The following is a 24,679-nucleotide window of genomic DNA, read 5'->3' as shown; positions in this document are numbered from 1 at the left end:
TCGTCTGCGGTCCCAACTTCTCCGACCGTGTCGGGATGGACTCGGCTTTGATAGCCGGCTTTTTAGCGCGCTGTCGGGAACCACTGATGCGCTCTCTCTCTCTCTCTCTCTCTCTCTCTGCATTCGTTGGGTTTAGCCTCGAGTGAGGCATAAACCCTCAGACCGCGCGAACGCGAGGTGTCAAACCATATTGCAGCTCGCGTCGCATCTGCCGGTGCTCAGAGCACGGAGCACGTTGGAATCGTTGGCATGTGAAGTATCGACGCTCTAGCATCTGATGTCTTTTTGTGTCAGTATTGTAGGCCGACCGCAGTCTCTGTATAGTAGTAATGTCAACAAACGGCACTTCATTTGCCGGTGGAGAAGTTGGAGTTGCCGCCTCCAGAGTGACGCAACTGTCTTGCAGGCCAGCAAGTCACTCTCACCCAAGGCGGCCGAGTCGTCAAAGACGGAATGGGGTGACCCCCCGGCCGTTGGACATCCCCGCCGTGTGCACGCGGTGCCGCCTCCCCCCACCCCGCGGAGATGCAACATCTATACAACGAGCGGGTGTGGGCATCCCCGATATCAGGTCAGGCCATCAGCAAGAGGATCATGGCTTTTTTTTGTGGAGGCCAGAGAGAGAGAGAGACGATCCAGTGGCCTCTCGCGCCGCTGAGCGAGTGAGGGAATCGCCGCGGAGAGACCATCGAGGTGACGGATATTTGTCGAAATGGCCCACGTCGTCCCATGAAGAGACGGTGCAACCCGTCGCGGGCAGCAGCTTTGTGTAAGATAAAAACCTGGCTGGGAGGCCCTCCCATGCTTTCTGAAACGACACGAAAGAACTCAGTATCCAGACAAAGATATCAGACACTCTTCCCGACCCTTCATGCGTACACACAGACCATAAGAAGACTTCAGACTCCCGACTGCCCGCGCAAATTTGCTGCAGCATATCGTCAACGTCGTCATCTTAACAGACACCTTTGCGACTCTCACCTTCAGTGCATGTTGTACTTCTCCCTCAAGACATCCCGCCTCCTGCCGCAACCGGCTCGTCCTGCTCAGCGCATCGGCTGATTGTTCTCCGCGTCAGACGCCAGAATGGGCCTCACCCAAGACCAGATCAACATCGTCAAGTCGACGGCACCCGTGCTCAAGGTGCACGGCGAGACCATCACGGCGCTCTTCTACAAAGACATGATCGACACTCACCCAGAGTTGAAGAACATCTTCAGCCTCCGCAACCAGGCCTCGGGCGAGCAGCCCCGGGCACTTGCCCAGTCTGTCCTCGCCTACGCCACCTACATCGACGACCTGCCCAAGCTCAAGGCCGCCGTGGAGCGCATCGCCCACAAGCATGCCTCTCTGTACGTCCGCCCCGAGCAGTACGACATCGTCGGTACCCACCTCATCAAGGCCATTGGTGAAGTCCTAGGCGACGCCCTCACTCCCGAGATCGCCGAGGCTTGGACCGCGGCCTACGCCCAGCTCGCTCAGGTCTTTGTCGGTCGCGAGAGTGAAATGTACCGCGAGGCCGATCCCTGGACCGACTGGCGCAAGTTCAGCATCATCCGTCGCATCAACGAATCCGATTCCGTTACCAGCTTCTACCTCGCTCCCTCGGACGGTAAACTGCCTCTGCCAAAGTACTTGCCCGGCCAGTACATCTCCGTCCGAGTTCCCGTGCCACAGCTGGGCGGCATTACCCAGCCGAGGCAATATAGTCTCAGCGATGCCGTCTCCAGGGGCGATTACTACCGTATCAGCGTCAAGCGCGAGGCGACAGTCGTCAACGCGCCACAGGACGACACTAACAAGGGTCTGGTGCCCAGTCTAGTCTCCAACCTGCTGCACGACAGCTACCAGGCCGGCGACGAGGTCGAGGTGTCTCACCCGCAGGGTGATTTCTTCCTCGACACGGCACAGGCTGACAAGGCGGATGTCCCGCTGGTGCTGCTCTCGGCAGGCGTCGGCGCAACCCCGCTCATGTCCATCCTCAACACGGTACTGGGCCCCGAGTCCAAGACGCCAAACCGGCCGGTTAAGTGGGTACACGCGGCGCGTAACAGCGGCAGTCTGGTTTTTGCCAAGCACATCCGAAACCTCACCCGCGAGCGGGAAAATGTCAGTGCGCACATCTTTCTGAACGAGGTCAAGCCAGGCGACCAGAAAGGACAGGAATACGACTTCGAGCAGCACCTCGACCTGACGAGACTGCCTCAGGAGGACCTCGGCCTTGCCGACAATAGAACCGAGTATTATGTCTGTGGGCCCAGAGATTGGATGCTCAAGGTGAGACTGGTGCTCGAGGGCATGGGTATTGAGAGGGGGAGAGTGAAACTGGAGCTGTTCGCGACTGGTGACGTCGAGCAGTGATGAGCGACCGAGATTCGAAGGTTGGATCGGACGACAGTATGGTCAGAAAAGAATCAATGGTAGGGATCTTGCGAAAAAGATGACACAGCGGGGTGGCAGTCTGGAAATCGGGGGGGGTTTTTTTTTCTCGTGTTTCTCTTGGTCTTTTCTTCTTTTTAGTTGACCGCGTGTCTCGCTTGATTCGAACAGATAGAAAGATACCTCTCAGAAATTCTCCGTTTGTTTTATCCGAGGGGGAAATTTTTTTCAAAAACTTTCGTTTAGGTGAATAAGTGAAAGGTTGGAATCGTTTCTTTTCTTTCCTTTTTTCTTTCTTTTTTTTCTTTTCCTTTCTCTCTCCCTCTCTCTCTGTCTCTCTAGCGACCTTGCCTTCCCTCGGTCGTGGGGGCTGAGCGTTTCTTTTTCTCAGCTGGGTCGTTTCGGGAGGACAGGTTCTGCGAAGGACTTTTCTACCGTGAAATTCTCTGCACCTTCTGCCCTCAAACAATGCAACTAGGCTTCCAGAAGCAGAATAGAATTTGGAATTCGTTTCGAGTGGATAAGTTGACGGGGCTCGACGAATGATGTTGATCTGTACCCGTTAGGTTGAGGAAGAGCAAGCGGTTGTTGAGAAGCAGGTGCCTGTTGTTGCCAAGGAGCTTGTGTGCACGAACAACTATAACAAGTCAAGTAAGGCATACGCCGTTGAACTGTCATCTCATGCCATGGCCATAGGAGGCACAGGTATGCGGTGCAGGGAGGAAGGACGGCGAGGGATCGAGCTGGCGATAAACCTAGCGCGACACAAGCGAAAGGTCTCGTTCTTTGTAGACTTTTCTTTTTTCGCAGCACCGAAAGGTGTCGAGAAACTTGGCTGGGCATCCAGATTATGCATCACGACGACGATCCTCGGGGCCAACTGTGTCAATACACGGCGCCGGGGCTGCCTTGTTCCCCGAGCGGGAGCTTGCGCGAGCACGGCTAGCTTCCGGCAGAGCGGGCAACGGACGAAGCAGGGAGAGCGTCGCCAAGAATGCGGACATGGGGGCTGGGGACCCGGCGATCCGACGAAACTGCGATGAAGCTGACGCGATGATGCATCAAGATCGACATGGGTGTACTGTCGGACAATTGTGAATGCAATTCGATCCCTCGTCAATCGGGCTCTGGCCGTACCGGAACCAGGTCCCAATGCGAAATATGACAAAGAGCCGACGCTCAACGTAAGGGCGGAGAAACAAGGCTTCGAAGGCAGTGGGAGAAAGGCTACTCTCCTGCTGGTCGACGAAGCGAAGCCATGCCAAAGCAAGGAATGGTCAGGTTGGACTCGGGTTAGCACTGTTGGGGTAGAGTCGACATTGTTGAACTATGACGTTGAAAGGCGGGAAGAGTTCGCATACCGCAGTCGTCTCGACGAGATGGACGTGAGGTCGGAGGAAGCAGACAGAGTCGCATCCAACGGTGCGAGGATCGGAACGACCGTGGACTGGATCGACCCAGGGTTCACCATCGGCGCAATTGGACGAGGCCACGTGCCCGCGGAAGAACGGGAGCCCGAGCCCGGCCGTCGAGAGTGGAGGCAAGAGTAAAGACAAGAGTACCTAGGTACCTACCTACCTACCTACCTACCCACCTAGGTAGGCAGGTACGATACTACCGGTATGGTATGTGCTCGGGAACGGAAAGTGAGATCCGGACAGCCGGAGAAGGCACTGAGGGGTCTTGCTGATCCAGGGGCAGGAAGGAGTTGTTGTTGCAACCCGGGAGGGGCAGGCACAACGGGGAGGGGCAAGAGAAGCAAGTGCGAAATGATTTGCCCCAAGCAAGAAGAAATACATAAGTGGGAAGGTGGGTAGATAGGTAGGTAAGTACTCCGTAGGTAGGCAGATATGGGTAAGTACCTTCCTGGGTAACTACTAAAAAGGAAGGATCGATCCCCCGGCCCCGGCCTCCGGCCCCCCTCCTGCCGTCCGCGGATCCGTCATCCGAAAAAGGGTACGTACCTTTGTCGGGGGATGCGGTTCTGCCCCGCCCGTTGTTTCTGTGTCCACGCCCCTGTACGGATGCTGTGCCGTTTCCCCCTCCCTCTCGTCATCTCCCATCATCTTCATCTCCCACGAACATACCACAAATATGTGCTTCCGATGCTCAGGAATGCACGTCAATGGGGAGGCAAAATGGAAGCAATGCGTCTCTTGACCCTCCACACCCCTCGAACTGATTTATCTTTCCTTTCCTCGCCTCAGGTCAGAGGGGCCCGAGGCCACGGCGTCGACTGGGGTTGTTTTCCCCGTCCATTTGACACCATCGGTTTCTTTCCTTTCTCAATCCCCTTTCTTCTTTGGCTCCTCTTCTTGCCTTCTTTCCCGCGGCTCCATTCCGCGCGTCCCGACCTACCATCAGTTCCATCAATTACCCCCTCTCATGCCACCGATTGACTCACACGCCATAGCTACCGACTGTCACAATTGACTTTTCATATCGACCCACGCCACCCTGCTCGATGGATCTCCGGATCAGACCCTGGGGTTCATAGGACATCCCGGACACTTGCCGAATCATCTGATCTCTCACACACGCACGCCTACGGCGCCGAGCATACTTTGGCCGCATCCATCATCGTCATCCCAGGGGGCGAAATACACTCATGAAGCGCCGTGGAATGCACGCGAGGGGTGGACTTCTGGAAGGGTCGGTTACATTCCGCTGCTCTGCTCCCCACTCACCACCTGCTAACGCTCGTTGCCTTTTCGAGGAGCCCAAATTATATGCATTTTATTTATACCGGGCGATTCTGGAATGCCGGTACTCGAAGTCTATCCATGCATCACGAGCCATCGCCTTACAAATCCTTGTCACGAGGCATTCAAACATTGACCTAGACGGGGGTGGGGACTGGATTTCAATGCCACCCACACGCCCCGTTGCCTGTACCCCCCCGTTCGATCTCCAGCCTAGCCCTCACATTCTCTAGCAAATCTAAATGAACAAACCAATGACTGCAGTTTTTCGGTCTAAATGCGCCGGTATTCTGCTCTTCGCCGACTCTCGCGAGCTTCGCCGAACCTGACGGCGAAACGGGAGACTCGCTGCCCATGGAGAACAAGACCGAACCTTCAGCCCACTTGCTGTCGCTCGGTCATTGGCAGCCCAGTCACGCCTCTGAAGCCCATTTTGGACTTATCCGTAGCCACTATTGGCCACTCACCGCCCATATGGCTCGACAAATGTCGCAGCTCATTGGTCTAGGGTTCCAACTTCAACGCCTCTGTGGGCACGGAACTGAATAATCGAGCCGTCGTCTTTCGCAGGATAGGTGACCCGTCAAACATGCCTTGGTGAGTCTCGGTTCGTCAGCACGGACAATGGAATGATCCGATCACCCATTCCGTGGGACGGCCCGCATTTGTGCAACTGACACCGACCCTAACGAAGCGCGCTCGCTGCGTGCTGGCGGTGCCGCCCCTTCGTTCAAACCCTAAGCAACTGGATTTCGGCCGCTGTTGCCTGAGAAATCGCCCTCAATAACATCCTAAACAAAGATTATCTTTCAGATCGAAGAGAAATACCAAACAATGGTCGGGAAAACGGCCCGGTCCAAGGCGCCATACTCTGGACGGTCCATTGCCCAGTCTCAACGTCATCTGGGGGTGACGTGACGCCAAGTCTTCTCGTCTCGGTCGACTTCTACGGCTCGGCGCGGGTAACTCTGGCTGCCATTGTCGACGGCCCTCCCGAGTAGCCATCAAGGGGGGCTGCCACGAGCTGGGCTCTAGGCCACGCCGCCGCACCCACTTCTTCATGTTTGGGCAACAAGACTAGATTCTGGTACCTGTTTCCCCCTCCCTTGATTTTTGCTACCCCCTTCGGCTATGCTTTGCAATTTGTCCCTAGTTTGGGGAATCTCAAACGAGCTTTCTATACCATCGGACAGCCTTTCTTTCTCCTATCCGCCGGCGATCAAGTTGAAATGGGTTTGCAAGACCAAACAGGGGCAGCCAGCTGGGCCGGAACACCAGCTTTCGTCGAGCTATCTGCGCCACCACGTCGTTGTCCATCTCCATGTCCGGATTCGAAATCGGTTTGGCGGGCGCCGCAAACCTGCCTGCAAGGGTTCGCCTGGAGGCATGGCGTCGAAGATCCTGGCTAGCTAGCATGCGGCCTTCCACACCTTGGAAGCTCTCCGACAAGCCGCGCTAGGGCTGCATTCTTCCCAATTCGGCACGCACCTCCAAGGGAACGCACGTTCCCCGCTGGTGATGGCGTTTCGACCAAACCTCTCGCGCTCCTCATCGTCGACATCGTCGTCCGCTTGACGCTCTACCGCGCCCGCCAACTGCCCGGCTACTACTGCGCTTAGTTGGGTTTCCCGCAAAAGAAAGAGACGGCGTCTTCCTGCCAACTTCTCGGCCGTATCCTTTATCGATCTAACTTGTCCGGGCCCATAAAGGGCCTTCTTCAACGGCCATTGATTGATTGCAAGGCTGCCTCCTAGCCCATGACGATGTCCCACCTCGACTCCCAATCGTGCGCCGTATCGCTTTCTGTCCGATGCAGATGCCACCACTTTGGCTCTGATTCGTCGATTTCGGATACGGGCTGCTTCGTACCACACCCGACGACTTCAAGAATGTGAGGGCGAGAGGGTAGGCAACACACCCATGGTGCTGGGACAGCAAGACTCCCGTTCCGTCGATGGCGGTCTTGTCTGGGGACATAGCGCAGTTTATTCGTGCCCTGAGCGCTGCATATCATCTCGCAATACCAAATTGCGCCCAACATGCGTTGCGGGGGATCCTGGCACGAACCAACCTGTCGGGCCCAGCTGATATTACCAACAAATATTTGCCACAAACAGATTGACAAACATTTAAGCAAGCACCGTCAGCAAAAACCGTCATCTTGACACGCATTTGGACAATGCCTCATATCTCATCAAACCTCGCCAGAACTATCTTTGGCCTTGATTTAAGCAGTCGAGTTCTGAGCTTACCGTAGCTCTTGGCTGAGTAGTATCTACTTGGCCTCAACGCTTCTGGGCGACAATGCAAACCCTTCAGTTCTGAAGCCGTCCTCGGGATTCGTCTGAATTCCGGGCCGTCCTTCTTCCAAGCCGGAAGCCTCAATGGGTCTCGGAGTGAGCTTCACGGCGACTCGGTGCACTAGACGAAGCCGTCGACAAGCCAACGGCCTAGGCGGTTCATACACATCCCGAAGGGCTTGCCTTTGAGGCCGTACGATGGCTCGATGGCCGATGCCGAAAGCTGAGATACCGGGGCCACGCAGTCCATCATCTGACCTGCCAAAGATCTTGCCGCGAGACGAGTCGTCCATCTCGAGCTTGAGGCTTGGTCCTAAGGGCTCACACCAAGGATCCGGTCATGTAACATGTGGTTGCCGCCGTTTCCTGAAGGATGTTGGATGGGATGACCACCTGGCACACCTATCGGCGAGCCAGGGTCACACCCACTTGTCCCTAGCCATTCCTTGGCACTCAGTCATCGACGAGATGGCTGCCCCTTCAGCTAGTACTTACTCCCTGCTTGTTCTGGGGTTCCTATCTGGCAAACATTCCATGCCGTGCGGTGGTGGGGGAAAGCTTCGACGGTGGTGGGTAGGGGGGTCAGACAGGCGCCAAGCCTAGTGGACATGGCCTGCCATGGTAAGCCAGAGTCTTTTATGTTTCCTCTCTCTTAAGATGTTTTCTTTGTCTGTCCCCATCTCACCTCGGTCTAACTCTCCCGATGCTTCGTTTTTCATGTTTCACATTCTCCATGGACAGGGACCCTGGCGGATCGATCGACCCCTTGCAACCGACCCCAGGCTGTCTAGTGCAGCGCAGCGCAGCTCTTCAGAGAGACTTGGCCGCTGTGCTTCTATTCTCGAGCTAGCGGGGTTTTCTTCTCCTAGACATCGTTCTCAACCCCTCGTAATGGACTTGGATCACACATGTCACTCAGGCCGTACCATCTTACTGGGTCACCGGGGAGGATACCCATTGGTTGGTTGCCAGGCAAGCAAGCGTCGCTGGTGAACACACACTCGACACCCACTTCCCAGTCCCATTTCCAGACCCCGGCCCAATTCTATCCTTCTGGGGCAGGTTAGTTCAGATGCCATCTCGTCCAGGTCTGATGCGCAAGGCCCAGCGTCCTCGCCCACAATAGCCAGTTTTACCTTCTCGCTCAAGGCTAGCCGGCGTTGGTCCAATGGCAGTGACTCGGCTATCCGGGTGCTTTTTCCCACTTGGCTTATGGTTGCGGCGAGGAATGGACCATCCTGGGTTTAGTCGATGCCGGTACCTTTCTACACGTCCACATCTCGTGGATGGTACTTTGCTCCCCTGCCGAGGGAAAAGCATTTGGGCAAACTTGTCTTTTTGTTCAGGGATCTAGCCCACTTCCCTGCCGTATGGATTCAGGCCTATTTGACTACACGCCTCCCCTCACCCCCCGACTTTGGAATTCCCTCGTAGATTATTCTTGTTTTGCAAACGCCGAACCATGGCAGTGACAATGTCTGACGGTCCGATTCGGAAAGCTTGCGACAGGTGCCACAGGCAGAAGCTCAGCTGTAAACGCGTCGGCGATGAAGCATGCGAGCGGTGTATCAGACTCAAGGAAGAGTGCACCTCGAGTCCTTCTTTGCGCTATCGCAAGCAAAACCAGCAAGGCTCGACTCGAGACCACTCACGAAAGCGTGTCCCGTCGCCCAAACGCCAACGGAAAGAGGGCGGCCGTCCAGTCGCCCACACTGATCTGTGTGAGTCGAGTGTCTTCAACCTGTCCACAAGTCCACCCCCCTCACTGACGTTATCTCTCTCGGGTAGCAATCGTCAAGGCACAAAATGTTGCTTCTGTCTGCAGTAACACAGGGTTCCGAGATGATGGCACCGTTTCGTCCGATGCTATGCTAGACATAGTAGACTTCGACTTCGGTTTTGGCGGCCACTCTGCCGGTCTCTATCAATCCGGTCCGAACCAGCAGCAACCGGTACAACAAGCCTTCGGCGGCAGCATGGACGCCTTGATACCGGATCATGGAGACACCATCGTCCACTCCTGGAGCCCCGTTCACTCTACAACATCGGACTCCGCATTCGCATCACCTATGGCTCCGGAAACAGGCTTCGCCGGCCGTGCCTATCTCGGAAGCCCTTCACCCTACGGGCACCTGTCAACATCCAGCGAGCTACAGGAACCGGCGCCACAGAGAACATCGAAAAGGCGTATCGGGCAAAGAGCGAGGCAGATCATGCTGCAGCCGTACGCTGGCGGCCACGGTTCATCGACGGAGGAGTGGATGCCTCGAATCACGGAAGTCAACTCCCGACTCTTTGAGCTTTCGTCGGATCTACCCGCTCAAATGGATTCTTCCGAGGAGCACGGCCGATCCAGCATGGCGTCCACACCCGATGACGGAAGCTCCACGACGGCGCCTTTCCCCATCGACGAGATGTTCAAACTCTCGCGTCACTTTGCGGACATTCTTGCAGAGATGTCTCCGCCGGCAGAGGTGGGATCTCCCGCAAGCGATGACGGAAGCTCCCAGCTCGCTAGACGACTCAACTCCTTGTCGGATCCGGCGACCTGTCTCTTCGTTCTCTCGACATATGTTCGGCTTCTGGACATGTACCAGAAGGTCTTTAGCTATATCCACTCGGAGCTAGCGCAGCTAGAGTCGGGCAAGCTGTTTCAGTCCTGGAAGCTCCCTGGCGTCACAGTGGGCTCGTTCGCAGTTGATTCGACGCCGTCGCTGCAGATGTCTCTTACAATCCAGCTGGCCGAGGAGTTTCTTCTACAGATGCGGCGAGCGACCACATCACTAGACCCGGCTCTGCGATCGGATAGTTCTTCAGTAGGCAGGGCATCTGACGCCACCTCCATGTTCTCTGGTGTAGTCGATGTCTCATTTCAGGCCCTGAAGAGGCAAGAAGAAAGTCTAGGCAAGGAGCTAAAGGAGCTACGCAAGGCGATGGAGTCTTTTCTTGACGGATGAGGACGAATTAGGGCGTATCCCTGTTGCATGGCGTGAGTTGTTCTTGGAGATCCCGCTTCAAATACTTGGCGGCAAGCGAGCGGATGGAGGAGTCATGTAATGGTGCTCTGGAGTCGGATGGAGTTGAGTTTAGACAAGAGGGGCCGGAGCAGCCTCAAACCATCCCGCGCGAGACAAAGGAAACGTCGTTCATGTGCAAGTACCCCCATGTTCTCCACGCGGTAAATGTGAACGGTGCCCAATTGCCCTCGTGCGAGGGTTGCGGAACGGGTCGCTCGTCCGTATTCTGGTTGCCCAGCTCCGTTTTCGTCGTTGTCCGTTCACTGCCTTCGGTTGCTCCTAGCGCCGAGACAGATCGCACGTCGTCCATCGTTGAAGAAGAGGCGCAACTTGTCAAGCCTCCCGGCAGTCGGTCCACGCCACCCTCCCGATTTGAGCTTGTGACGGCGAGCTAAATAGTCGGGCGCCGCGTTTGCTGGCGGCTGACCAACGCCGAACCCCGATGACCGTCTTAAGACATTTTTCGGCAACGGAAGTCCGAACCCACCCCTTTTTCTCCATATCCATCATGACCACCGCCGAACGTCGATCGAACGCTTCCACACGCCTCTCCCCTTGGCCATCGGCTCACCCCAGGGCCGTGGGAAACATGGTCCATGCAGACCAGCTGGGCTTTCTCCCTTGCTCTTTTTTATTTTATTTTTCCGACAGGGGTGGGGCCGATGCGTCGTCATGTATCGACGTTGTCTGGCAGGGAGAGCGAGCGCATCGCGATGCTGATATCACTACCGCTGCCGCTGCGCAGATGTTTGTCTATATATCCCTTGTAATCGCCCTGTCTGGAATGTTGTTGTCTTCTCTGATCATTACAGCTCTTCCCATTCTTCCCTATTCTTATCATTCTTGGACTACCCCCATACAACCATTGGACCTTTCCTGCCAACGTAGTGGACTTACACCCGAATTTGTAACATTATTTACCTCGTTTTTTCGTCTCCATCCCAATAATTCATAATTACTTTAGAAACACCTTAGACAGCAATGTCTGCCTACAAGAGACCCCAGTCCGAGCCCATTGCCATTGTCGGCACGGGGTGTCGGTTCGCTGGGCAGGTCAACTCTCCATCAAAGCTCTGGGAACTCCTCACCAACCCCAGAGACCTTACACAAGAAGTCCCGAAGAACCGGTTTAACGCCCAAGGTTTCTACCATCCCGACGGCGAATACCATGGGGCAACAAATGCCACCAAAGGCTACTTTCTTGAGCAGGACCACCGCGTGTGGGATGCTGGGTTTTTCAGCATCACCCCAAAGGAAGCCGAGGCCATCGATCCTCAACAACGCATTATCCTCGAGGTAGTCTACGAAGCTCTGGAATCAGCTGGATACAACCTCGAGAGGTACGCCGGGCGCAAGGTCGCCGTGTTTGCCGGCCTTATGACTGCAGACTACGATACGTTATGCCAACGTGACGACATCACCTCTAACCAATACTTTGCCACGGGCAACTCGAGAGCGATTCTCTCCAACAGAATATCCTACTTTTTCAACTTTCGCGGCCCCTCCATGACCGTAGACACAGCATGCTCATCGAGTCTGGTAGCTCTGCACCAGGCGGTGCTGAGTCTTCGATCCGGCGAATGCGAGATGGCCTGCGTGGCCGGCGCAAACATGATGATCACACCCGAACAGTTCATCAGCGAAGCCAGTCTGCACATGCTCAGCCCTACCGGAAAGTCTAGGATGTGGGATGTCAGCGCTGACGGGTATGCCCGCGGCGAGGGCTTCGCGGCGCTCTTTGTCAAGCCCCTGTCACAGGCACTGAAGGACGGCGACTCAGTCATCAGCATCATCAGAGAGACGGGCGTCAACTCGGACGGGCGCACGCAGGGCATCACCATGCCCAGCCCCATCGCGCAGGCGGAGCTGATCAGGGACACGTATCGCCGGTCCGGTCTGGACCCTCACTCCCCGGCAGATCGATGCCAATACTTTGAGGCGCATGGAACCGGCACCCAGGCGGGGGACCCCAGAGAGGCGCAGGCCATCTCCACGGCCTTCTTCGGCGACAGGGCATCGACCGTTGCCGAGAGCGAAGATCAAAAGCTTGTCGTGGGATCCATCAAGACCGTCATCGGCCACACGGAAGGTGCCGCGGGCTTGGCTGGGTTGTTGAAGGTAGTCCATTCCATGATCAACAACTCGATCCCGCCCAACCTGCACCTGGAGACGCTCAACCCTAGCGTGCGGCCGTTCTACGGCCATCTCCGCATCCCTGTCGATGTCGTCCCATGGCCCCAGGCCCCGGCTGGCCAGCCCCTTCGCGGCAGTGTCAACTCGTTCGGGTTCGGTGGCACCAACTCGCACGCCATCATCGAACGGTACGAGCCGAGCATCCACGATGAAGTCGCGAAGCACTTTGCACCAGGCTTGGAGATCCCGATCGTCTCGGCCGCACCGGCATATAATCCCGACGCGCCCAGTGTCGGGCTTCCCCTGGTACTCTCGGCCAAGTCGCAGAAGTCTCTCGTCTCAGTGGTCCGGTCCCTCCGCGACTTTGTGTTGTCGACTGACAAGTCGGCTGATGAAATCGCCTGGAACTGCTACGCGCATCGCTCGGCGCTGACATACCGCACCGCCGTCAGCGCCGACTCCCGAGACGGGCTCATCGCCGGCCTTGAAGGCCTTCTCTCCAAAGCTGGGTCGTCGTCGAACCCGGAGCTCGGCGTCCGCGCCAAGCTGGACGGCGGCAAGGTCAAGATCCTTGGCATCTTCACAGGCCAGGGAGCTCAGTGGTCGGGGATGGGCCGGAAGCTCTTCCATTCAAGCATTGTGTACCGCAAGACGGTCGAGAGCCTCGACGAGGTTCTCAAGAGATGCCCCAAACCTCCTGCGTGGTCGCTTGTTGACGAGCTCGTCCGCCAGGAGGACGCCACTCGCATCAACATCGCCGCTCTATCACAGCCTCTATGCACCGCGGTCCAGATTGCCCTCGTCGATCTCCTTTCCAGCCTTGGGGTCTCGTTCCATGCTGTCGTCGGCCACTCCTCCGGCGAGATTGCGGCGGCGTACGCCGCGGGCGTGCTCAGCGCGCGTGATGCCATGCTCATCTCTTACTACAGGGGCTTGTCCGCCCACCTCGCCAGCGGGAAGAACGGCGAGAAGGGCATGATGATGGCCGTGGGCATGACCCGCGCCGAAGCATCGGCCCTCTGTGCGCGAGATGACATCAAGGGCCGTGTCTGGGTAGCTGCCAGCAATGCCCCCTCTAGTGTCACCCTGTCGGGAGACGCGGATGCGGTGAAGGCACTCCAAGCCGAGCTGGCTGCGGAGAAGAAGTTCGCCCGCCTCCTGGTAGTCGACACTGCTTATCACTCCGCCCACATGGAGAAGCCAGCTGCCCAGTACATGGCGGACTTGGCTGGCTGTGGTATTGAGCCTAGACAACGGAACTCGACGGTCTGGGTCTCTAGTGTCTACGCCGACGGCACTGAGCCGAGCATCAAGGAACTCAAGGGCAGCTACTGGAGAGACAACATGGTCAAGGCTGTCTCTTTCCACGAGGCTGTTGGTCTTGCCCTCGCCTCCCAGGGCCCCTTTGACAGCGCAGTAGAAGTCGGTCCCCATCCCGCCCTAAAGGGTCCCGTACAGCAGACTGTCAAGGCCGCCACCGGTGGCGCTTTGTCGTACTCCGGTCTGCTTGACCGCAAGAAGGACGACAGGCATGCCTTTGCCGAGTTTCTTGGGTTTACCTGGAACTACTTTGGTACCAACGCCATTGACTGGAGGCCCCTCGCACTTAACTCCACGCAGCCCAACCTCCTGTCATCGAGAATCGAGTTGCCATCCTATCCGTGGGATCATAGTCAAATGTACTTCCGCGAGTCGCGCATTGCGCACCAGTACCAGTACCGCGAGCAGGGCCCGCACGAGCTCCTCGGTGTGCGCACCCGTGACGATACAGAGTTTGAGCTCAGGTGGCGCAACATCCTGAAGCTCGAGACTGTGCCTTGGATCCAGCACCACAAGTTCCAGGGCCAGGCACTGCTCCCCGCCTCCGCCTACTGCGTGCTCGCTCTGGACGCCGCCAAAGCCGTTTTGAACGGACGTCAGGCTTCGGTCGTTGAGCTTACGGACCTGGAGTTCATGAGCGGCATCTCCCTCGAGGCAAACACGTACGGCGTCGAGATGATGGTCTCCCTGAGCATCCAGCCCCCCTCGACCAAGGGACGCTTGGCCGGCAAGATCATCGAGGGCGCCTTTACTATCACCTCATGCTACGCTGACGGCGTCACGCCCATGCAGAAGAACTTTACCGGCAACCTGCGCATCTACCTCGGCGAGCCCTCCGCGGATGCCCTTCCCACGCGCGACCCTGCCATGGCGGAGACCCTGCCAGCCGACACCGCCGCCTTTTATGAGATGATGTCGGGTATCGGCCTGGACTACACCGGCCCCTTCCGCGCTCTGGAGAGCATCGACCGCAGATACAACTTCTGCTCCGCCACCCTCAAGAAGTTCCACGAGTCCGACACCACCGGCCTCGGCGTCAGCCCCGCGACTTTGGATACCTGCTTCCACTCCGTGTTCGCGGCCGTGGCCTCGCCGGGCGACAAGTCTCTTTGGACGTCGTTCCTACCCAGGAGTATCGAGAAGATCCGTTTCAACCTCGCCATCTGCGATGGCAACCCCGGCGACGGCGCGTCTCTGGTCGTGGACTCGGTCGTCACCCAGGAGATCCCCCGCACCAAGACAGCGACCACCAAGGTTGTCGGCGACATGAGCATCTACAACCCCAACGGCGAGATGGAAATACAGGTCGAGGGCCTCATGGTGGCCTCGTTCGCCAACTCCAAGCCCGAGGAAGACAAGGAGCTCTACCTGACCACTGTCATGGACCTCGACCCGGAGCACGAGATTGTCACCGCGGACCTCAGCCAGGAAGACGTTGCTAACGAGCGTATCCTTCTCGAGGCATGCGAGAGAGTCGCGTGTTTCTACGTCCACGATGATTCCATCAAAGACCTCTCGGCGTCTCCCACCTTCTTTACCCCTCCTATGACGCCGTCGTCTCCAACTAGGACCGTCCCCGGTTCAAGTGAGGCGAGCACCAGCCCTTGGCCCCAAGACACGCCCGAGTCCCTCGACGCCTACATTCGCCAGTCGCCTTTCCAGCATGCCCTGAGCTTTATCCGTTTGCTGGGTGAGAACATCCCTGATGTCCTCCCCGCAATGCTTTCCACCATCATCCAGGAGGCCAAGCAGTTGCACCGGTTCAGATCACACGTCAGCCGTGTGGTGTCCCAGCTTGCCCACCGGTACCCTCGCATGCGTGTTCTCGGACTCACGGACCCCGAAACCGCCCTTACCCAGCACGTGGTCGACGGCTTCAAGGGCTCGTTCGTCTCGTACACCGTCGGCACCGAGACCGAGAAGGACTTGCTTGGCAGGATCGCGTCCGGCGCGACCAAAAAGAAGATCGATACCGAGCACACTGGCATCCTCGACACGGACGGGGACTCGTCTCTCCAGCCTTTCGACTTGGTCGTCCTGACGACCTCCGTGATCAAGGGCGCCGAGCAGCGCGACAAGCTCAAGCGGGTGCAGAGCCTCATGAAACCCGGCGGTTTTCTCATCCTGATCCACGAGTCAATGAGCCCTCTTCGCGACAGGCTCCGCCGCGCATTCGGGGTCAGGAAGCAGTTTGAAGAGCCTCTCACCCCTCCCGAGTGGCCCGATGTCCTGGATGAGTGCGGGTTCGTCCGCACTTCCAAGAACGCCGAGCAGTTCTTCGCCCCGGACTTCTCCCTCGTCGTCAGGCAGGCAGAGTCGGACCTCAAGCTGGCGGCCCTGAGCCCGCTGTCCGGCTCCGTCCCGAAAGTATCGGGGCATACCGTCATCATCGGGGCGGCGGAGAACACGGCGGAGCTGTCTGCGGAGGTGCACGAGAAGCTGTCGCCTCTGTGCAACAGCATCGACATCATTGCCGACCTGGACTCTCTCCAGCCGGCCGTGTTCAACGAGATCAGCTCCGTCATCTTCCTGGCGGATCTGGATGAGCCGATGATGACCAACATGACCCCTGAGCGCCTCGATCTCTTCCGTGCCATGATGGCGCCCGAGAAGGTGATCCTCTGGGTCACCATGAACTCCCGCGCCGGGAACCCGGAACATGCGGCCACGTTCGGCTTCGCTCGCTCCATCCTCGCCGAGATCCCCAGCTTGAAGCTGCAGATGCTCGACCTCGACTCTCGCCGGGAATCGAGCGGATTCGTCACCGAGTCCTTCCTCCGCCTCAGCATGAAGCCTCTCCGCACCGCCGCCAAGGACGGCGAGGTTCTATGGACTCACGAGCATGAGATCTTTATGGAGCACGGCCGCCGACTGATCCCGCGTGTCGTCTCTTGGAAGGAGGGCAACGACCGCGTCAACTGCCCTCGGCGGCTTGTGGCCGATGATATCAACACCCTGCAACAGTGCGTCGAGGTCGTTTCTTCCCAGTCCGGGGACGGATCGGCCGTCTACACCGCCAACATCGTCGAGGAGACGGACATTGACGAGGGCATCGCGATTCCTGATCAGAGCGTCATTCAAGTCAAGTACAGCTCTGTCGAGGTCATCAACTTTGGGCTCAAGTACGCTTCCCATATCTGCATCGGCAAGGAGGTCACATCCGGCGAGCTCTGCCTTGCCGTGACCAAGTCCAACTCATCCTACGTCACGGTACCCAACTCGTGCGTCTATCAGCTCAGCAGCAGCAACATCGACCCCAAGCTCCTCCTCGGCCTCGTCATGAGATACATCGTTGCTCTCTCTCTATCCGAGGACATGATGGAGCAGAGTGTTCTTCTACTCGAGCCCGACGCTACGCTCCTGGAGTGCATGAGGGAGGTCTTCAAGGCAAGGGTTGCCGATGTCATTGCATGCACCACCAACCCCGGAAAGGGCAAGGGTTTCGGCCAGCGCTACATTCACCCCTTGGCGACCAACCGCGAGCTCAAGGCACTCTTCCCCGCTCACGGCGCGTCCGTTATCGACTTCCTCCCGGAGGGCAGCGAGATGTCCGACAAAATCCTAGACTGTCTCCCCGAGAACTGCGAGTACCACTCCCGCTTCTCCCTCCTCACCTCCGAGCACGTCGTCGCTCTCGGCGACTCCATGGACATCGAGGATCTCTGGGAGGATGCCATCGGCAAGGCCATAGTCAACGTTAGAAGCGGCGAGGGCCAGCCCAGCCTGCCGGACTTCGAGACGGTTTCCGTCCCGCAGCTGCTCGACTCCACCGGCAGCAGCAAGCCTTTCCAGATACTCGACTGGCGTGCCGAGCGCAGCGTGCAGCGCATCGTCAAGCCCCTCTTTGGCGCCCAGATGCTCCGCCCGTACAAGACGTACGTCCTCGTGGGCCTGACGCGCGACATGGGCCAGAGCCTGTGCAACCTCTTCTTCGAGCACGGAGCGCGCCACCTGGTGCTCGCGAGCCGCAACCCCAACATGGAGCCGAAGTGGATCGATGACCTCGCGGCCAAGGGCTGCGAGGTGCGCATGGAGCGGCTCGACGTCACGAGCATCGAGAGCGTGCGTGCCTTCAAGCAGCGCCTCGCGCAGGAGATGCCCCCCGTCGCGGGCGTCATAAACGGGGCCATGGTGCTCGACGACCGCGTCTTCGCCCAGATGGACGTCGAGACCTGGGACCGGGTCATGCGCCCCAAAACCGTCGGGTCCAGCAACCTTGACGAGATCTTCTGCGAGCCCGACATGGAGTTCTTCATCATGACGTCGTCCTTTGCGGGGCCTGGCGGCCACGGCGGCCAGTCCAACTACGCGGCGGCCAACATGTACATGAACGGGCTCGCCGCCAACCGTCGCCTCCGCGGCCTCGCCGGGTCGGTCCTCAACATCGGCGTCATCTACGGCCTGGGTCTGCTGCACCGCGAGCGCACCGACATCTACGCCTTCCTCGAGAAGGACGGATATCCGCCCATATCGGAGCGCGACATCCACCACATGTTCCTCGAGGCCATCGTTGCAGGCCGCCCGCTAGACGGGCAGGTTTACGACATCACGACGGGGCTGAGCCGGTTCAGCGCCAGCCTCGAGGACCCGCTCCACTGGCAAAGGGACCCGCGCTTCTCCCATTTCACCACGCCCGACGCCGAGGAGACCGACGGGGGCGAGGGCGAGGACAAGCAAAGCCTCAGGGAGCAGATCAAAGGCATCGGGGGCGGCGGCGGCGGCGTCGACGAGGTCGCGCGGGTCCTGACCGAGGGCTTCGCGCGGTACCTCGAGGTCGTCCTCGGGCAAGGCGCAGGCAGCGTCAGGGGCGAGCACAGCGTCAGCGAGCTGGGAATGGACTCCCTCGTCGCCGTGGAGGTGAGGGGCTGGTTCTGGAAGGTCCTGGAAAGGGACGTGTCTGTGATGAAGATCCTCGGCAGTGCGAGCGTTGCAAAGTGTGAGTGCCCCTCCCCCTCTCCTCGTCCAGCGGACGAACCTCCTTTTCTGACCAGAAGCTGACTTTCTATACCAGTGTGCCACGAGGTCTCTGAGGGCTATGTAAGCGAAATGGGCAAGGCATAAATTCCCTTGAGTATCAGACAAAATGTAATGAAACGGAACGCCGTCATGCACCGACATGACTCTATGGAAAGGGGGAAAGCGAAGGGGATTGGGATGGGAAAATGGTGATTCATTTCGGTACTATCTGGGATTTCGGTCGTCTTTTTTATTGTCTGCATGCTTATAGGCCAGTATCCAATGTTTCTGAGCTGATGGTACGGAAAATCTGGCAAGGAAAACGGGATCGCGTTGCATTTTCTTCTTGGCGGCTCAACTATTGTCATTTTGGGATAAGGATGTTATCTATATTACTCTCCGCGGGCGTTGTTTTGGTTACGTTGATATCACAGTCTCTACATGAATGGTTTCTTTTCCTTTCCTAGTCATAGGTTCTTGTAAAGCAGGTCTGTACACAACTAATGCGAACGACCGGACCGGTGCCCTTATCACAAGTGAAATAGTCCTCCGAATGTTTGTGCTGTCATTGCCCCCCCCTGATTGGCATTCGCAGTCGAACTTGCCGGAACGGTGCAATCAACGACGTGGAGAACAAGAGAAACGGACCTTGGTGTACAACGATCCTGTAGTGTCTTCGAAAAGGTCAGCCCAGACCTAGCATCCGCGGGTTCTCATGATTCCGTTGATCCGGCGGCTGGAACGGATGTAGAGCCAAACCGTTGCCTCTTCGGGGTGGTGGACGCCTCCCTCCGTGTCCCTGCATCGTACCAGCACTTAGTGTCACTCTTCCAGCTGAACTATCGATCGATCGCCTTGATCTGGGCGTTCTCCTCTTTCTCTCTATAATTATGTATTTTGAACGTTGACTGAGAGCGAACCAAGGACTTGACACTTCGTGCTCGCAGCGATTTCCCGCGCTAGGATTGGAATTCCGGGCGTGAACATCCCCGCATGGAGGCTCCTCAGCCGCCATTGATGCTGCTTTTCCCGCCAACCGCAGAGCGGCATTCCCTCGAGTCGTGGAAACTAGTGCCGGTTTTCGGGGACGGCCGTTCGGGCAGCTTCCCACTTCGGGCTGGGCTCGCTGACGGAGCTCTCGCCGCCATGCAGCATCGCCGGATGGGTTGCTACACGCAATATAACAGAGGGCTACGGGTTGGGAGAGCGCTTATAAGGCTGTTTATTTACTCTTGATAGCGTGTCTTCTTGCCCGGGTTTCCTGAGTAGTTCTCTTGTTTCGTCCCCGAGCTACCGTTAACAATGGCTCGTATCACGACCTCCGTGCTTCTTACTGCCTCTTTGGCTTTCATGGCTGATGCGCAGGTTCCTGTATGGGGACAATGTGGTGGCAACGGATGGAGTGGCTCGACCGATTGCGCTGGCGGATCATACTGTTCTCCTCAGAACCCTTGGTATTGTAAGTTGCTCCCTGGACCCATGACAGGACTTGAGAATCGATAACGCTAAGTATACCCAGCTCAATGTCTCCCGGGAACCGCACCGGGGCCGTCCTCGACCACAGTTACCAGTGTGCCGGTCTCAACCACAAGCCGCGCTTTGACGACGACGACGGCGACCGTAACCGTGACGGTGCGCCCGACATCGACTTCTACCCAGACGCCGAGCCCGTCTGAGCCGAAGTATTTCATCACCTTGTAAGTCCACCTTGTCTGGAGGTGGAATATCACCAAGCACATTGCCAACACAAGTCACAGCGGAGACTCCTACTCCCAAACGGGCTTCAACATCAACTCCACAAAGCCCAGCCCCCAAAACCCGCTCGGCAACCCGAACCTCCCCGGATGGACCACGAGCGGCGGACTCAACTGGGTCGGCTTTCTGCTGGCACAATACAACACCTCGCTGACATACTCATACAACCTCGCCTACGGAGGTGCTACCACTGATGCGAGCCTCATCACGCCCTACGCACCCACAGTGCTTAGCTTCATCAACCAGGTCTCCGAGTTCTCGCGGAGCCTGGCGTCGAAGCCGGTCTGGGCGCCCTGGACGGCCGAAGACACCCTGGTGGGTGTGTGGATGGGCGTCAACGACGTCGGGAACGCAGCGTGGGGGTCGAACCGCGAAGCGCTGCTCGTGCAGGTCCTCGGCAGGTACTTTGACCAGTTGCAGATCTTGTATGATGCCGGCGTGAGGAAGTTCGTTCTCCTCAGCGTGCCCCGTGAGCTAACCCCCTTACACCCCGCCCCGCGACGCAACTATTAGTACCCGTCTTGATGTGTCCATGCTGATGCAGGTGCTTAGCAACCCAAAAGACCCCTCTTATGATCGCCAATGGTGCCGCCGCCGGCGTTCAACTGTCGGCCGCCATCAAGCAATACAACGAGCGCATCATCAGCAACCTTGCCGCTTTCGAGGCCGAGAACGCGGGGGTCACGTCGTGGGTCGTCGACACGGCGCCCGCTTTTGACAAAGCCATCAACAATCCTACAGCTTACGGCGCACCGGACGCTACCTGTTACAACGAGGATGGCGTCAGCTGCTTGTGGTTTAACGACTACCACCCGGGTGTGCAGATTCAAAAGCTTGTCGCGCAGGCTGTCGCGCAGACTGTTGGTGTGCCGTGGTTTACTTGTGAGTTGCTCCAACCCGGAAGGGACGGGAGCATTAAATTGCTAATATTTTGGGTGGATAGTGTGATACTGCTGCAAGGTAGTTAGTTGGCTGGGAAGACGGAAGCAGGGCAGTAGTCTCAGTAGACAAGACATGAACTGTGCAACTCATGATGCGTCTTGAAGGCCCACCTGATAGGCCAAGCAAAGCAGCATGACAATCCCTGGGCTTGGTTGATGTGGTATCCAGATGAGAATTGAAACTGACCATGGTGAAATATTAAGCTGATAAAACCCATGTTGCCCAACTCAAGCATAGAAACCCTGTCTCGCATGCCTAGTTCACTTAGGAGCTCAACAGATCTTCACTGACAAAAACCACCCTCTTCTTCCCTCCAGCTTCCTTCCATCCTTTCTCGACATCTTTAAACCCAAACGTGATGACATCGTTCGCCTTCAATCCCGAGCTCACACCCACCATCCCCTGAAGCTCCTTTGCATACTCTTTCATGGTCCAGCTCCCTGGGCCAGCCCCACGAATCGCAACTCTCTTTCCTCGCAAGATGGCCCCGGGGAGGCTGACATCTCCGTCGCCGGACACGGAGCCGATATGCACAAACTGGACCTCCTTCTCAGACTTGGGCAACGCCTTGAGCAGATCGACGGCAGAGGGCCCGTAGACGTAATCCAGCACGACGTCTACCTCGCCCAGCTTCGACCAGTCCGTTTCGCCGCCCGCGAGGACGATCCTCTCGTCGAGTGCCATCTCCGCCATCGCTGCGGCGTTCCTCGCGATCCCCACTATGCGTCCCGCGCCCTTTGCGCGGGCGACATCCACCGCGACTCGTCCACTCGCACTCGTGACGCCCAGAATGGCGACCGAGAAACCGGGCTGCTGGGCGCCCGCCCGCGCGGCGAACGCCATCCAGCTGCTCATGGCGGGGTTCGTGAACGCCGCGACCGCGACGGGGTCGGCGGTCTCCGGCAGCGGTGCAACGAGGCCGCGCTCGACGTTGACGAACTCTGCAAAGGAGCCGGTCATGAGCGCCGTGAAGTAGTAGCGCTGGCCCGTGGCTGGATCCTCGCCCACGCCGTCGGCGCCGGGAAGGTGAGGCAGGGTTGTGGAGGTGTAATGCGTGCCCGCAGCGCGGGACAAGACGAGGCGGTGGACGCCGGCTGCGAGGACGCGCAAACGGATTTGGGTGGGAGAAGGGGGAGGAAGGTCGTCGGTGGTTGTGTAGGTTGGGGGAGAACCCCAGGAGTTGACCAAGGCCGCATACATTTTTGAGTAAAGCTGCTTCCGTGAGGGGCTGAGAGGGACTGGAGATGGGAGTGAGACCTTTCGTTTGTTTATTAGCTTGAGAATGAGATGATCGCAAAGCTTCACTGGTTCCTGGGACTCGGCTGCACTTATATAGTCCACTTTGAGTAACCGTAAGCCAATACGCGAGTGATGAGTAAGAGCCGCCGTCCATGCCTGGTTTGATGCGTGGCGCTGAGCCCGCAGGCAGTCTCATTGTTACCGCGCGCGCCTTAGATGTTACCGCGCGCGCGCTCGCCTTGATTTGTCATGGTTGGGCTTGGAGCATCCGAGTAAAAACAGGTTCGTCTCATGAGAGTGGCCAATACCAACCCTCCCCATCTTGACAAGCTTTCGTAGGGCTGAAGGGCCCGCGAAACGAGATGCGGTGTAGGTGACAAGGGTAGAAAGTGAACCAATGGGCAATCCCTATGGCACATAGGTTTCAAGGTAAGAAAACACGCGTCTTCGGGTATCGGCATCGAAAATGGCGTGTCCGACGGCGTTTCGGGGTTCCACGAAATCTCCGTTCCTGAAGCATTCAATCCAGGCTAGGCCTCTGAAGCAGCCTGGGGGTGTTTTCGGCGGCAACAGATACTGTTGACTCAAAAAGTCCGACAAGGCTTTCTTTAGCCTCTCGCACTTATGTCTCAATCGAATGTGGTAGAAGGACGACGGCCGAGCTCTTCTCTCGCATTTTGTCTTGAGTTGGTGCTACCACTAGCAGCGCGACACCAGAATAGCATGTTCGTCCAATGCAAAGAGCTCTCCGCGAAGGCGAAGGGATATGCAAAGTACCTACTCGAGCAGTAGACCAAGCCGTCAGAAGACAGCACTCTGACACAGTACCCAACGTTCGCATTAGTCTTTGCGCCGTAGTATTCTAAATCGATTAAAAGAACTTCGGCCTTTCGGTCGTTTTATGAAGTCTGCGAGGCACTGTAGGTTATTGAGTCAACCTCGGGTTGAGGAAGGAGAATCCGGTTGGAGAAACCTTTTCTGATAGAGCCACTTATAGCTAGTCCAGCCATCAGTTATATGCAAACTTCAGAAATGCCTTGCAACTGACATTTTGGATGCCTATGGTACAATTGTTAAGCGCCGAGCCAATATCAGTAGGGTTACAAAAGTGCCATGTACTAGAATTTAGCAAGTCCAACATCTACTTTCACCCGGGTGTCGATGGAACAAGCTAGGCCAAAAGCTAAATATCGAATGATGTAGTGGCAGTGGGTAAGGGTTTTACTCAAGACGCATGTCCTATAACATAGTATTCTTTTCCAGAGAGCTCGGCCAAGTCATGGTCAAACTGGCGTATTCGTTCCAGGTAGTCCCAGGATCAGAAAAAGACGAAAGCAGTAATTGCAAGAGCATGACTTTCGAGGAACTATATCAATCATATACTTGAGCACACGCTTATAATCGAGAGGCAACGTAATCAAAACGTTGCTCGGTGTATTGATCGGAAGCTAGGGCGCACCGGTATGGCTTAATTTCCATAGTAGTTCAGATAGGTAGAATAGGCTGGACCCTTAACATGCAAGACATTGTATCCAAGTGTCAAACAACTAGCTATTTTTACTCTCTACCCACGATACATACAGCATATTGCCTATTGTCTCTTCCCAGCAACCGCCGTCCCATTCCCCTAGGTTATCGCCTTGCCCGGGCTATTACTGTTTCGCGCGACGTTTTCCCACAACGCCTATCATGTCACAAAGACAACTCGATGCTGTCTTGAAACATGGAGAAACAATACATGAATTGTTTTCCTATATAACTTGAGTCTCGATCGCAGTCGCGCCTGCCACTAATGCGAAGCGCGCGCGCGAAAGTCCGTTCTGGATGTAAAACATGTGAGCGCCTGGTCTATCACTGTTGTAAGGCGAATAACAAATACGACACTGACAATTGGGCACCAGGCAAGTAAGTCCTCGAGAGTCATTGTGCCTTCTCG

The 24,679-nt window shown here is 57.1% G+C and overlaps 6 protein-coding genes across 6 annotated transcripts; 4 read left to right on the top strand and 2 right to left on the bottom strand.

Moving 5' to 3' along the window:
- Nucleotides 1-929: 929 nt before the first annotated feature.
- Nucleotides 930-2,607, top strand: LY79DRAFT_391085 (globin). Its single transcript, XM_060552939.1, has one exon. The coding sequence runs from the start codon at nt 1,087-1,089 to the stop codon at nt 2,359-2,361; it is 1,275 nt and encodes a 424-aa protein (XP_060409596.1). The 5' UTR covers nt 930-1,086; the 3' UTR covers nt 2,362-2,607.
- Nucleotides 2,608-7,356: 4,749 nt separating this feature from the next.
- On the bottom strand, nt 7,357-7,991 carry LY79DRAFT_583216 (uncharacterized protein; the record flags this gene model as incomplete). Its single annotated transcript, XM_060560310.1, has 2 exons — nt 7,357-7,694; nt 7,877-7,991. 2 exons carry the CDS (start codon nt 7,989-7,991, stop codon nt 7,357-7,359), a joined length of 453 nt encoding a protein of 150 aa, XP_060409595.1.
- Nucleotides 7,992-8,855: 864 nt separating this feature from the next.
- Nucleotides 8,856-10,338, top strand: LY79DRAFT_673182 (uncharacterized protein; the record flags this gene model as incomplete). The annotated part of the gene is made up of 2 exons (XM_060564139.1): nt 8,856-9,102; nt 9,170-10,338. The coding sequence occupies 2 exons, from the start codon at nt 8,856-8,858 to the stop codon at nt 10,336-10,338; spliced, it is 1,416 nt and encodes a 471-aa protein (XP_060409594.1).
- Nucleotides 10,339-11,379: 1,041 nt separating this feature from the next.
- Nucleotides 11,380-18,912, top strand: LY79DRAFT_673181 (beta-ketoacyl synthase domain-containing protein; the record flags this gene model as incomplete). The annotated part of the gene is made up of 2 exons (XM_060564138.1): nt 11,380-18,787; nt 18,863-18,912. 2 exons carry the CDS (start codon nt 11,380-11,382, stop codon nt 18,910-18,912), a joined length of 7,458 nt encoding a protein of 2,485 aa, XP_060409593.1.
- A 1,197-nt stretch (nt 18,913-20,109) lies between these two features.
- Nucleotides 20,110-21,683, top strand: LY79DRAFT_673180 (fungal cellulose binding domain-containing protein; the record flags this gene model as incomplete). Its single annotated transcript, XM_060564137.1, has 5 exons — nt 20,110-20,266; nt 20,327-20,504; nt 20,565-21,031; nt 21,115-21,444; nt 21,673-21,683. 5 exons carry the CDS (start codon nt 20,110-20,112, stop codon nt 21,681-21,683), a joined length of 1,143 nt encoding a protein of 380 aa, XP_060409592.1.
- An 85-nt stretch (nt 21,684-21,768) lies between these two features.
- Nucleotides 21,769-22,704, bottom strand: LY79DRAFT_673179 (quinone oxidoreductase; the record flags this gene model as incomplete). The annotated part of the gene is made up of 1 exon (XM_060564136.1): nt 21,769-22,704. One exon carries the CDS (start codon nt 22,702-22,704, stop codon nt 21,769-21,771), a length of 936 nt encoding a protein of 311 aa, XP_060409591.1.
- Between the last annotated feature and the right edge of the window lie 1,975 nt (nt 22,705-24,679).

Source organism: Colletotrichum navitas (assembly GCF_030913465.1).
Source record: "Colletotrichum navitas strain CBS 125086 chromosome Unknown LY79scaffold_81, whole genome shotgun sequence".
NCBI lineage: Eukaryota > Fungi > Ascomycota > Sordariomycetes > Glomerellales > Glomerellaceae > Colletotrichum > Colletotrichum navitas.
Note: the sequence above shows the minus strand (reverse complement) of the source record. Positions and strands in the feature narration are given on the sequence as shown.

Bases quoted from the DNA above. Each gene is read 5' to 3' on its own strand.
- LY79DRAFT_391085 (XM_060552939.1), top strand. From the start codon at position 1,087: ATGGGCCTCACCCAAGACCAGATCAACATCGTCAAGTCGACGGCACCC.